Here is a 12,807-nt window from a genome sequence, read left to right on the forward strand (position 1 = left end):
TATTACAGTCATTATAAAATGATGTGATCCATTAATGGATGATCTCTTTCTTTGTTTTTCTTTTAGGTTGGGTGCAAAGCAGCAATGGTGTTCTTTCAATACTGCATCATGGCTAACTTTTTCTGGCTGCTGGTGGAAGGCTTGTACCTGCACACCCTGCTGGTTGTCTCCTTTTTTTCGGAGAGGAAGTATTTCTGGTGGTATATCTTGATTGGCTGGGGTAAGCATTTGCTTGTTTGCATATTAAAAAAGGTATATGGGAAAGCAGTCCAGTTCCACATAGTAAATCCCCGGTGTCAGAGTAATACTTTGTTCTGCGTCAGCACAAAGAAAAGTGTGTGTCTGTGTGGTCCATTTTTTCCCTTGTTTACATTTAATTTCCATTTTTACATATGGTTCAAATGGTTAAACAGATACGTTTATGCTACGTCAGACCTGCCAAAGTTTTTGGAGTTAAAAAAGGGGAAATCGTGGTGCAACATATACACGGAATTGATACATCCCATTAAAATAGGTGTATCAGCTAATTCCACATACAGAAATATGGAAGCAAAATACTTTGATATATTGGCAGAAATAGATGCAAGTTGCAAATACGGTACATCTCTTTTTCCTCAAGATTTTGGATTTTATTTTTCAGTCATGTAAACAATAGCAAAATAGCTTGTCAAAGCAGTGCAAACTCCAATTTTGATTCAATCAAATTTATATGTCAGATAAACACAATAGTCAAAGGTCCTTAGTCAATATAGTTATTTCTCTATTGCAGGAAGGCCTCTGAAGGCCAGATGCACTAAGCTCCATTAGGCTATTTAACCCAACGTTAACCTAAATGAATGTAAGGTTAATCATAACGCCTATGAACTAAAGTAAATAAAATAATGTTAGCCCAGTGCTACTCCTTAAATAATGAATGGTTATTTTTGTTCTGGTCATTAGTGCTAATGATATGCGAAAGCGGTGTTCCCCCTAGCATCCACTAAAGGCCGTTCAGGTTAGCACAGGGATTGATCCTGATGTTATTTAGGTCATACATAAAGGAAGCGAGAGAGTGTCCCAAGTGCTATATATATTCCCTGAAACCTCCATTCAGACAACAAAGAACACCTGATATACTTGGGATATATGCTAATAGGAGTCATTAAAATATACTTTGCATACCCTATTAGCATATATCCTAGCTGTGCTATTTTGTGAGCACTGGTGTCTGTACATGTATTTTAAAGGGCGGTTTCGGGGGATATCTGTCTGTCTGTCTGTCTGTCTGTCTGTCTATCTATCTATCTATCTATCTACCTATCTATCTATCCCATATGATACGGTTGCAACACGACATCAAGGGACAGCACGCACGTAAGTAGATCATACATTTTCTATAATTGATAGAAGACACACCACCTTGAGAAAGGTCCCACTGGGGGACTGAAACATCGGTTTTTGTGTCTTCTATCAATTATAGAAAATGTATGATCTACTTACCTGCGTGCTGTCCCTTGATGTCGTGTTGCAACCGGTATCGTATGGTCTGTTATTGCTTTATGGGATAAGCACCAAAACGTATAACTTATTTACTTGCAAATGGTGTGCCGGCTGTGCATTGGAGTATATATATATACTTGGGACTCTAATAGAATATGTCACTCTCACACATTAACATCAGGTTATTTGAAGCTTGAGGATTTTAGGTGGATGATGAAGATTTCTCAAAGGAGTGATCTTTCAGGTCAAGTTTAAATATGTGAAGGGTGGGCTGAGTCTAGTAATGCAGGTTAGGGAAATACATAAGTGCACCACAGCCCGGGAGAAGTTTTGAAGGCAACGTGGGAGGAATTTAAAGGATAGATGAGAGGAAGAGATCATGGGCACAGTAAAGAGGGCGTGCAGTGGAGTATTTCAAGGTGACTTCTGAGATGTATGGAAGGGCTGCATTGTGGAGAAAATTGTACTGTATGTGAAAACTAGAATCTCACATTTTAATTTTGGAGAGAGAGTGGCCATGTTCACAGGGATATGCAGTTGTGTTGGGGCCTACATTCTATTTCTTAAAGGTTCTCCTTGATCTCCTTTCTGCATCCCATTTACTTATAAGACCCTCATATTTATCTACAGTGTATTCTCCACCCCGCCCCCTCTCCCCATTAATGCAAAATAAACATATATATAAAAAAACTCACTGTTTTGGCCTGACCAAGATGGCCCCTGGGTCTGGACTTGGTCCACTGAAAGATGATAGAAGAAGGTTAGTGAGAGTACAGTAGGCCTGAGTCCATGAACGGTGACCTTTTCCTGTTTTCTGAGGAGGTTATGAATAATCTGGAAACCAGTAGAGTAACAAAGGAACCGAGTCAAGAGATACTAACTCTTCACAGTGTATTAATTCAGTGAACAATTTTATCCTATAATATTAGTTACAGTACATGTTTACTATTCCAGGTGAAACAAACACAAATTACTCTTCCATATACAGTACCTGCAAAATGACATTAAAATATGCATGCCTTTATTTCCATCAAAGAGTTGTAATGTGTGTGCAAATTATGGTGAATTGTATGTATAATAAGTAAGCAGGACAAATGTGAGGAATCGGGAACTATTCATTAACGTTACTTTTACTGCCCTATAATAGTTTATTATAGTCAGGTTAAGTTTTAGTCTTTTGTTTTATGTTTGACTTCTGCATATTCTCATAAATGGAATTTCTGAAAATATACTGTATCACTGTGCTGTGTAAACAGAATTATTGGATAATTTTACTTTGCAAATTGCTATTGCATTTTTCCCTATATGATTAAATTATGTTTATTTTCATTGTTTATAGGGGTAAACAAATACATTAGATATATGACTTCTACTTGTTTATATATTATACTGTGCTACAGTATAAATTATAATTGGTGTTTAATAATGATATTTGTTACAAATGGGTGTTACTCTAATACTTTCAATGTATTTTCTCCAACAATAGGTGCACCAACAGTATTTATCACAGCTTGGACTATAACCAGGATTTATTACGACAATCATGGGTAAGAACAGCCAACGTACGTACCATTTTATTCTAAAAATCTGGATTATCGTGCTATTATGTTATATTATTTATATATATATATATTTTTATATATATATATATATATATATATATATATATATATATATATATATATATTCCCTCAAATCCTTATCTCACTGCATAAAGGTGGCAACAGGTGTTCAGGAAGATGTATAGTGGCAGTTTTTCTTGTAGGTTTAACCATACTATGAAGGCTTGAACAATATAGCCCTGCTAAAGTTGGAAAGGTGCTTGCCAACATGCAAATGAGGCTGGTAATGCAAGTAAGGCCTCTACCCCCAAATGTGGAACACCAAAAGCAATGGCCCTCATTCTCCAGAGACTGGAATGCCCCTGGGTTTGATACAGTTCAGGAAGAAGGTATGAAGGCTGAGGGTGCTAAAATTCCCTGGACGTGAATCAAAAGCTGTCATTCAAACCTAAATCTGGCTACCCACAACTGCCAGACTCTCTCTATTGAAGCAGCACTGCAAGAACTGGAAGACACACCTGCAAAGATTACATGTTTTTAAGAGTCAATAGTAACTCAAGCCGCTCCCTTTCACCCTCGCTCCCTTTCACCCTCGTGGGAATCCCCTCCCATAAGACCTTGTATCCATTCGGCTGTCTGAACTCCAGAGAGGAAAGGTCTACGTAGAACCTCCGGGCTCTGTCCAGGATGCTCTCCGGGTCCATCAGAGGGGAACCGCTTATCATAAATTCTTGACCTTGGCGAAGTTTAGAAGAAAATATGAAAGCCTCATTGAGTTCAAAAGCAGACACTTATTTTATTACCGAGGTAAAGATAATGGAGGAATCAGTGATTGAATTCATAATTAAGACAATAATTTATGAAAGGCCAACAGAAAGATCAGAATAGAACAATGGTGCTCAAAGTGCTGTGTGTGTGCTTCTGAAGGGAGGGAGACACTGGGTATTAAGGTATTGTGCATTGGTATACTCAGTCCATAATGATGGGGGTGGGGGCACCAGGAAGCCCTGAAGATTGTGGAAGTTGTCCTAGGACACCCTCCTTCACCTCATTGGGATAGCCCCTTAAGAGTACTCACAGTCTGTTCACCTCCAGAGTCTCCCTTCCAATGCGTGCTGCTATGTAAATGACCTTTACATGTTATGTAAATGTCCTTTTGATTGGATAGTAGCGGTCCGATGACGTCACGAGATATCGCGAGATTTGACAGACTGTGTATTTAAGTGGCTGTATATCGTGTAGAGGCACTTCTTGACAAAGTGCTTTGCACGAAACGCGTTGAAGGGTTGCGCCCCTCTTTTTAATGCCTTGCCAATAAAGAAAGTTTTTGCCAGACCTGTTCTCTGCTGGATGCTGTGCGCTACACACCTACATCAACAGAAAGATCAGCCTGAATTGTCATATAGTTGAAAAAAAAGATACAGGCTTCAAAAAATCTAAGTCTGCTCATCAAGTCACATAGACAATTAAGTGGAACACTTCTACAATAAATCAACCAAATTAACAACAGAGGAAATTGTCAACTCAAAATCGTTATGTGAGCTTTGAATGCAAAGATCGATGCCTGTCTGGAAGACAAAGCATCAGTTAGTAAGTATGATTTCGGTAACAAGAAAGAACATTGGGGCCGATTTTGTAGAATGTGCAGACTGTGAAACCTCCTGCATCATGAATTCATTCTTCAAGAAAAATCAAAATCGAAAATCGACAGGGAATGGATCCAATGGAATCAAGCAGGAAATTGACTACAGTATATCCCAACTAACAAGAAACCCGTGATTGAAGACTGCACAGTCCTTAACAGTTTTGATATAAGGAGTGATCACCAACAGATTCACTGCAAATTACATGTGAATACACAGTTAGAAAGAAGAAAATATTTTAAAAAGAAGACGAAGAATGTCAACTAGAACTGAAAAATCACTTCAGCTTGCTCAACATGCATGGGAACATTTTAACAAACAATTTTGAAGAATTATAAAGATTGTAGTTGAAAACACAAAAAGAATGAAGGAATTGCTAACCAAAAACAAAATACTAAAATGAGACAAAACAATTGATGAGGAAATGACAAAAAAATAAACAATCCTAAAACGCAAGAAGAAGAATTGAATATGCAGAGCTGTGCAAGATAATCTGCAAACGTATACCGTAATTGAAGATGTACGAAAATGTACCTGTGATATGGTGAAGAAAACTGTTGAAGATAACAAAACCTTAAAGAAGGTGAAGCAATGACTTGTGGTTGGGAAGAAGCAAAACATTGCACTTAAACAAGACGATGGATCAACAATAAACAATGATAAGTGCACTTGTCATTAAGAGAGTTGAGGGCTTCTACATGAAATTGTACAAGAATATAGATGACACAGGGCATAATCCAGCAGAGGACAAGCAAGAAGAAACCACCAATAATGTACCATGCGTTCTTCCAGAAGAAGTGGCAAAAGCAATAACATCCATGAAGTATGGGTAGGCTCTCCGGCAAGATGGAATTACAACAGAAATCTTGAAGACCTTTCTGAGACATGTGAATGTGCTCCCAAATTATATTTTTATTTGCTATATGTTGTAAGGTGGAGAGTTGTTGTTACTTTTTTTTACCAACCATAATGTCTTTAATGTGTAACAGAAATAATAAAAAGAAGCTGGGGAAGGAGTAGAAAAAATCCTTGAAAAACTCTTTACATGCTGTTTAAAGAACAGGAAAATTCCCATCACAAATACATACCAACATTTCGGAGAAACAATATTTCAAGAGAACCTTCCACAGAGCAAACTTTTCTACCAGTGTATTCTGCCAGTGCCCAGGTATGGATGTGAAATGTGGACCCGAAATGAGAAGATAATGCAAAAACTTCAGACAATGCAAAGAAGTATGGTGAGATGTACAGTATACTGGGTATTACCCGGAGAGACAGGAAAAAGAATGAATGGGTTCGAAACCAAACAAAAGTCTGTGGCATCATCATAAGTTAATGTGCCAGTTTGCCAGACATATCACAAGAAGAAATGATTATCGTTGGACAAAGATGGTAGTCGACTGGATTCCAAGACAGATTAAAAGACTAAGACGATGACCAAAAGTAAAATCGGAGGATGAAATTAGAATTTTTTTTGGAACAAAGTGGAGAAGAGAGGCTTGTAATCTCTAAAGTGGAGTACCTGCAAAATCTTTGGGGAGGCCGTCCTCCAACAATGGATTGACAAGGGCTACTGCTGATATATAGTGTGTATATGTGTGTATTTTTGTGGGGTTTTTGTACTGTGTATATATCTATATACATATACAAGTACATATAGAACTTGGTAAATCCTGCTTTCAAATTTATATTATATTTATTCATCAATAATCGCAGATCTAAGGCTTCTAGGACTCAGGGTCTGAGAAATCAAATTCTTTATGCCAGGGCTGTTAAAATTCGATCCCCAATAACAACCAATTAGCCAATTTGTGTTTTAAATATCTCTCATTAATACCTTGTTATAATTATCACTAAGACTTGCTTGCATATGTGCTTCCCTGAAAATCTGATCTATTGGTTACTCGTGAAGACTGAACTACTTTACAGAATACAGCACAGTATACAGATATACCGTATACAGTAACCCCCCTGCTGCTGGATAAATCAGAGGGAATGTAACCACAGCACTTGCAGCGGATACAGATAGCATTGTGGGGGTGGGGGGGTTGAGAGAGGAGATTGAACCCCATGCAACTGCCTGCGGCTTTGACCTTCCCCAGAGCCGCAACACATTTTGCTTTAATTGCCGTGGCTCAGTGAGAGGTTAAGTCTTACTATACCTGTACATCAGTATATTGATCTGCCAATTAGTAGTTGTCTAATTACGCCATTCCACTCCTTTTCTACATTATAAAAAAGTGGCATGATGGTATTTGCGCACCTATATTGATATAATTCCCAAGTGTCCATGTGTCACGCTCTCCCTCCTGCAGCCTTTTTGCTACCTGGTTATGTTATACAGCACATCCACGTGGAAAGACCCTCACAAGCACTTTCCAGGAGAATTATCAGATGTTTGAATGTTTCAGACTTCATTTTAGTCTCTTCCCTCTTCGTAAAACGTATAAATTAATTTAAAGCTTACAATTTTAAACAGGTACCTAATCCAGACTTTTATCACCTGCGTATCACTTAGCTAGAGTAACATCCTGTACATGTGTGCAAGCGTTGCTAGTTATTTCTATTGCACTTGTGTCATATTTTTAAATGGTTTACTGATCTTTAACATTTATGATCTATTCACAGGTGTTGGGACATAATTAACGCCCATTTCTGGTGGATCATCAAAGCTCCTATTTTGGTTTCCATTTTGGTAAAGTATCTGTCAACCTGTAATGGATGACTTTATTTCTTAGATTTAATCTACTGCCGTGGAAGGTCAGAGCAGCAAAAAAATCATCCTTATTTATTGTATGAAGCACTACCAAAATCTTATCACTACCACATCCAAATCACTAAAAACCAATGTGTTAGCTATAACCTGCTCCAGTGTTACTAGAATGAGCATATGAGGTTCCTACACAAACAACATTCAGAAACAAAACCTGCGGTGGGCTACAATATGTACCAAGCGCAACACTTTTTATTAATTTCCCAGCAAACTTTAATAGCCATTAGTAATCATCACTGACTATTTCATTGGCCCTTTCACATCAATTTATCAATTTATTTAGTGTCACTTTTATCAGTCAATGATTTGGGGAATAGTTATATGAATCATTAAGAGGAATTAGGGAAGTGTTTCTGGATGAACAGATGATAACAGGGTATAATACTGTATGTGTCTTGTTTGCAATCTCTTAGTAATATTGTAGTGATGTTGTTCAGAAGTAGAATACAGTTATATTACTTTCTGGTGTTTAAACTCGCATGGATTGTGCCTGTTTCCCCCTCCGTGGTTAAGTTCCATGCATGTTAACCTTATGAAGTCTATTAAACATTTCATAAAAACGTACTCCATCTTTGTACCATATGAAGTGTCCGGGAGGTTTATCCATAAACACATTTCATTATTTAATCTGAAAAATTGCATTAAGGAAACTATTGTATATTCTTTCATTGGAACAAAATTGAAGAACTTTCATACATTTGGTTATCAACATGACTTCGATTCCATAGGCTGTAAAAGGTAATTTAATGTGGTTGATTGTACGTGTGCAAATATAGATTTGTTTTGGATATCTCTGGTACTACCTACTTAACAGTTCTTGATAGACCGGAATCTTGCTGCCATGTCGTCAGTCCGTGGTCTGGCACCGCTACGTACGTCATGCATAGCTGTATTCTATGGGTTTGACATCATCATACTTGGGATGTATGACACAAAGTCCCAAGCAGGCTGATGTCAGGCCCAAGATGGCTGCCATCCTGTCTCGCTATACCATACACAGAAAACATGAGTTAATGTCAACGGGCAGAAAAAGCAAGAGAGTAAAAGACGGACTAGGTTTGCACTGATTGCCAATGTTTTCTTCAGTATACTTTTCTTTCTGCAGTAGGATGCATATTGATGGGGTTCTCTTCACCGCATTTCATAACAGTGTTGTTCTATCTCATTTCTACCCTAGGCGAATTTTATTCTTTTCATCTGCATCATGCGCATTTTAGTTCAAAAGTTACACTCCCCAGACGTCGGAAGAAATGAACAGAGCCAATATACGTGAGTGTCCCAATTCTCACTTGTGTTTCCCACTTTATTTATTTTAATAGAGGGAATATACAGTACCTGCCAAATATACCATATGTGAAGTATTTTGAGTTATTTTGTGAATGAATATATATTGTCATGTACACGTAGTCGCAAATATTAAATGGGGTTTGAGATATTTGAATTTCTGAATTGTTTTTAAATTGCAGCTCTGTATAAATATACATTTCCATATAATTCTTAATGAATATGGCGAAAACACTAGATTTTTTTTACCTCATTAGATTATATTCTAGATTTGGGGGCCGTTGTGCATTGACAACATTAGAGTTTATTAGGCCCCTTAATCTTTAAATACATTTAATGGGTTTACATGTTTATTTAATCTGATGAAAACACTAGTCACTACTTTTATTAACTAAGGCAGAGAGGTTTACTTTATCATTTTTGACTAATTACATTTGCTGTTCCCACTAATATCAATAGTTTTCCCATTACTATCTATACAATCAACAATAGGGATCAATCATTACAGTATAGGAAAATGTATTTTCAAGGCATATAATATAAAACTGCTCCATACCTACGTTCAATCAACAACTATTGCTTATATCAACTCGACCTGTTTATACGGAACAGTGTCATGCCAGTTCGTCTGGTTAACATATAATCCTGCAGAATTACTTTAGATCCAGGAAACTCGCTATTCTCCACCCTGATTACAAACAGGCTTCATAACAATGTGTGTAACAGTTTGTGTCTCCCAGCAGTTCCGGTGTTCTCACAACCACTTTGAAAACCACTCACTACAGATAGATTTATGGACCCAGACAAACTACTTCCACAGTCACACAAGAAAAACATTTGAAATTATTTTGATGGTTTAGTAGTCTTTAAAAATGGGATTGTTTGTCCCTACCCTATGAAACATTGTAGCTAAACATTGTGTGAAAATAGCTGGCAAGACTATGATGGAAATGCCATGGTCATTCTATGCAGAACTGTATTTTTTTATTTGTACGTACCAGGGCAACATTTGTTCTAGAAATGATAGTACTTCTTACTGACCATCTTTTGTCATTTGCTTAGTAGTCTGCATGCTTCTTAATTGACACAACGCGATTGCATTGCGTGTAAGACTATATCTGGTAGTTAAAGATCTCTGAATATAGCTTTTTTTAATAGGGCATGGAGTGCTCCCGCTGGGCATATTTCCAATGGCATTTCGTGCAATGAGAGAGGAAACAAGCCATGCGATAAGTGTCCTTTGTGCACTCCACCATGGGTTTTCTACTAGAAAATATTTGGCAAATCAATTCTCATTAGCTCTTTTTACAGTTATAAAGATGCATAGATGTTTTTTTTTGCCTCAGTGCACGTAATTTCATTTAATGTAATTTGCAAAACCCCATTCCAGTTTCAGAATTGTGGTATATGATCAGAATGTTGGAGAGCGTTGTTTTTACATACTTAATACATAAAATGTCATGTGTATCTAAGAAGTTTAAGTAATAAACTCCTAAGTAGTAAAATGTTTAAGAACGTTTTAAAGAGGTACAATTTAAAGACCACAAGTATTTGCATAACATAGGCCGATCTAGCAGATCTTAAAGGTTATTAATTAAACATTACTCTCTGTTTTCACCCCTCGCAGTAATGCCTTGCTGTCTCTTGTCCCCTCTTCCCCACCTTACTCTCACCTTCATCATACCCTGCTCCTCTTTGCATTCTCTGCTCCCCTCTCTTTGCACTCCCAGCCTTACTATGTCTGCTCCTCTCTGTACACACTACACTCCCTCATCTCCTACTCATCTCATCTGTCTCCTCCCCTCCATGCTGTCTATCCTCCCCTCTCCACCTTACTCTCTCTTCCATCATGCCCTGCTCCGCTTTGCACTCTCTTCCCCTCTCTTTGCATTCCCTGCCCTACTACTGTATGTCTGCTCCTCTCTGTGCACACTACACCCCCTTCTCTCCTTCTCATCTCATCTGTCTCCTTCTTTCCTTGCTGTCTCTCTTTATCTCTGTCTTCTCTCCTCCTTGTTTCTCTCCTAGAGGAGGCATTCCGGTTGTTGCTTAGCAACCCTGTAACAGTTGAACATATCAAAGTTATATATATATATATAACTTTGATATGTTCAACTGTATATATATATATATATGACCCCAAGTAGGATTCAGTTGAAAATACTAGCATGTGCATACCGTGCTATCTATTTTTGTGCAATTTCTTCACCCGTATACAAAATTTGCATCTGGCGTGGATTTGCACAACTGAAACCAAATCATGACCTAAAATGCATTATTTGCATTATTTTCTCATGCAAGCACCTGCGAATGAATACAGCGAGATATGTTTTGGTACAAATTTTTTTTTTTTTTTTTTAAATTAAAACGCAATTTTTACAGCCTAATGACTGGGCCCCTAAACTTACATTTAAGATTACAACGCACACATAAAATAATATGAAATAGAAGAAGGATTTCACTCAATTTTTTCCTCAGTAACCCAATTTTGCATATAATTTTTTTCGTTAATAAAATGCACAAATATGAAGAAAAAAAAAATCACATTGATTATTTTCTTTCACCAAAATTTGCACCACTGTTCCAGATCCTGAACTAGATCTTAAGAGAGACACAGGAGGCCAAATCCATAGAACACTGTTACATAGGGGCTCATAACATCACATTACAGAAATTAATTTATGTTTCCTGAAGTTAAGACATATCCCCAAACTAAGTACTGTATATGCAAAAACAACGGCCATTGCATATCTCATTAGCATCGGCCTAACGTCACTCTATTGCATAGAGCAGTGGTTCCCAACTCCAGTCCTAAAGGGCCACTTACAGTGCAGGTTTAAGGATATCCTCTCATTAGCACAGGTGGCCCAATCATTTTTTTACTGAACCACCTGTGCTCAAGCAGGGGCATACTTAGAACTGCACTGTTAGTAGTGCTTGAGGACTGGAGTCGGGAACCTCTCGCAGGGGTTCAGCTCTATCCTTGCAATCCGTGGGAGAATAACAAGGGTGCAGCAGGATTTCCCCATTCTCCAAGAGCATGGGGAAAGCCAGGGAGTTTCTAGGGGGCTCTATAGATTCTGAAATCCTGATTAGCTACTGCTGGGTAATGCAACCAATCATGGGGAGGTGTAAGGAGTATGTACCTAGGCATGGGCCAAGCAGAGAAGGAAGCAGCATGGGCAGGAGAGGGCTTTGAACAGAGGGAGGTGAGGAATTATGTCTGTGTTCTCCTGTGTTGTGTGTGTGTCTGTGTTTGTTTGGCTTTTCATTCCTAGTTCTTTCTGTGTTTGTGTCATGATCGGGGTATGAGGGGTTAATGGGATCTGTGTATATTTTGATCTGCATCACCCTGCTTCAGCAGAATTGCCCCAGGTCTGAGATGTATTTCCCCAGCAGTCTGTGTTATATTACTATGTGTGTATAAATCATGTCGGGAGGGAAAGGGTTAACCATATTGTGTATATGTGGATCTGCATTTCCCCGCTTCAGCCAAAATGTCCCAGGTCTTAGATGTATTTCCCCAGCAGTACTGTGTGTTATTGTATATATCCTGTTATCATGATATGGATATGAGGGGTTAATGGGATCTGTGTATATGTTGATCTGCATTCCCCCACTTCAGCAGAATTAATTGCTATGTTATGTATTAACATGGAGAGAGGGGTTAACTGTGTATTTGTCATAATGTAAACCCCATAGAACCATATCTCTGTATGTGTTTGTGAACACAGGTTGCATACATATTGTTAATCTGATTTAATATATGGGAAATATAGTTATGAGTTATCGCTGTTTTTACTATAACTTTGGATAGGTTTGGAAGCTTGCCAAATGGCCTCTTTGATATGTAATTGTACAATCAAAGGAGGCTACTTGAAAGGCTTTGTTGTGGAGAAGTTCCTCAGAGGTGAGAAAAAACTTGTACATCAATGTAGGTGACTCACCTCATTGCATATGCAGCCAGATCTCACAGATGGGTACTAACCATTGTGACCTTTCAAACATAACACCCTACATGAAAGACCCCTGCCCAATAAGCATTTTTGCTAGACAGGATGGCAAC

The 12,807-nt window shown here is 38.0% G+C and overlaps 1 protein-coding gene across 14 annotated transcripts in view; it reads left to right on the forward strand.

Moving 5' to 3' along the window:
- Positions 1 to 12,807, forward strand: part of LOC142487903 (vasoactive intestinal polypeptide receptor-like) — a 313,067-nt gene that overhangs the window by 282,237 nt on the left and 18,023 nt on the right. For all 14 annotated transcript variants that reach the window (XM_075587972.1, XM_075587977.1, XM_075587976.1 and 11 more), the window contains 4 exons: positions 67 to 220; positions 2,966 to 3,026; positions 7,313 to 7,379; positions 8,635 to 8,726. In XM_075587972.1, the coding sequence (XP_075444087.1) occupies positions 67 to 220; positions 2,966 to 3,026; positions 7,313 to 7,379; positions 8,635 to 8,726 (374 nt within the window). The remainder of the gene's footprint in view (positions 1 to 66; positions 221 to 2,965; positions 3,027 to 7,312; positions 7,380 to 8,634; positions 8,727 to 12,807) is intronic.

This window comes from Ascaphus truei, chromosome 2, assembly GCF_040206685.1.
Source record: "Ascaphus truei isolate aAscTru1 chromosome 2, aAscTru1.hap1, whole genome shotgun sequence".
In the NCBI taxonomy this organism is placed as follows: Eukaryota; Metazoa; Chordata; class Amphibia; order Anura; family Ascaphidae; genus Ascaphus; species Ascaphus truei.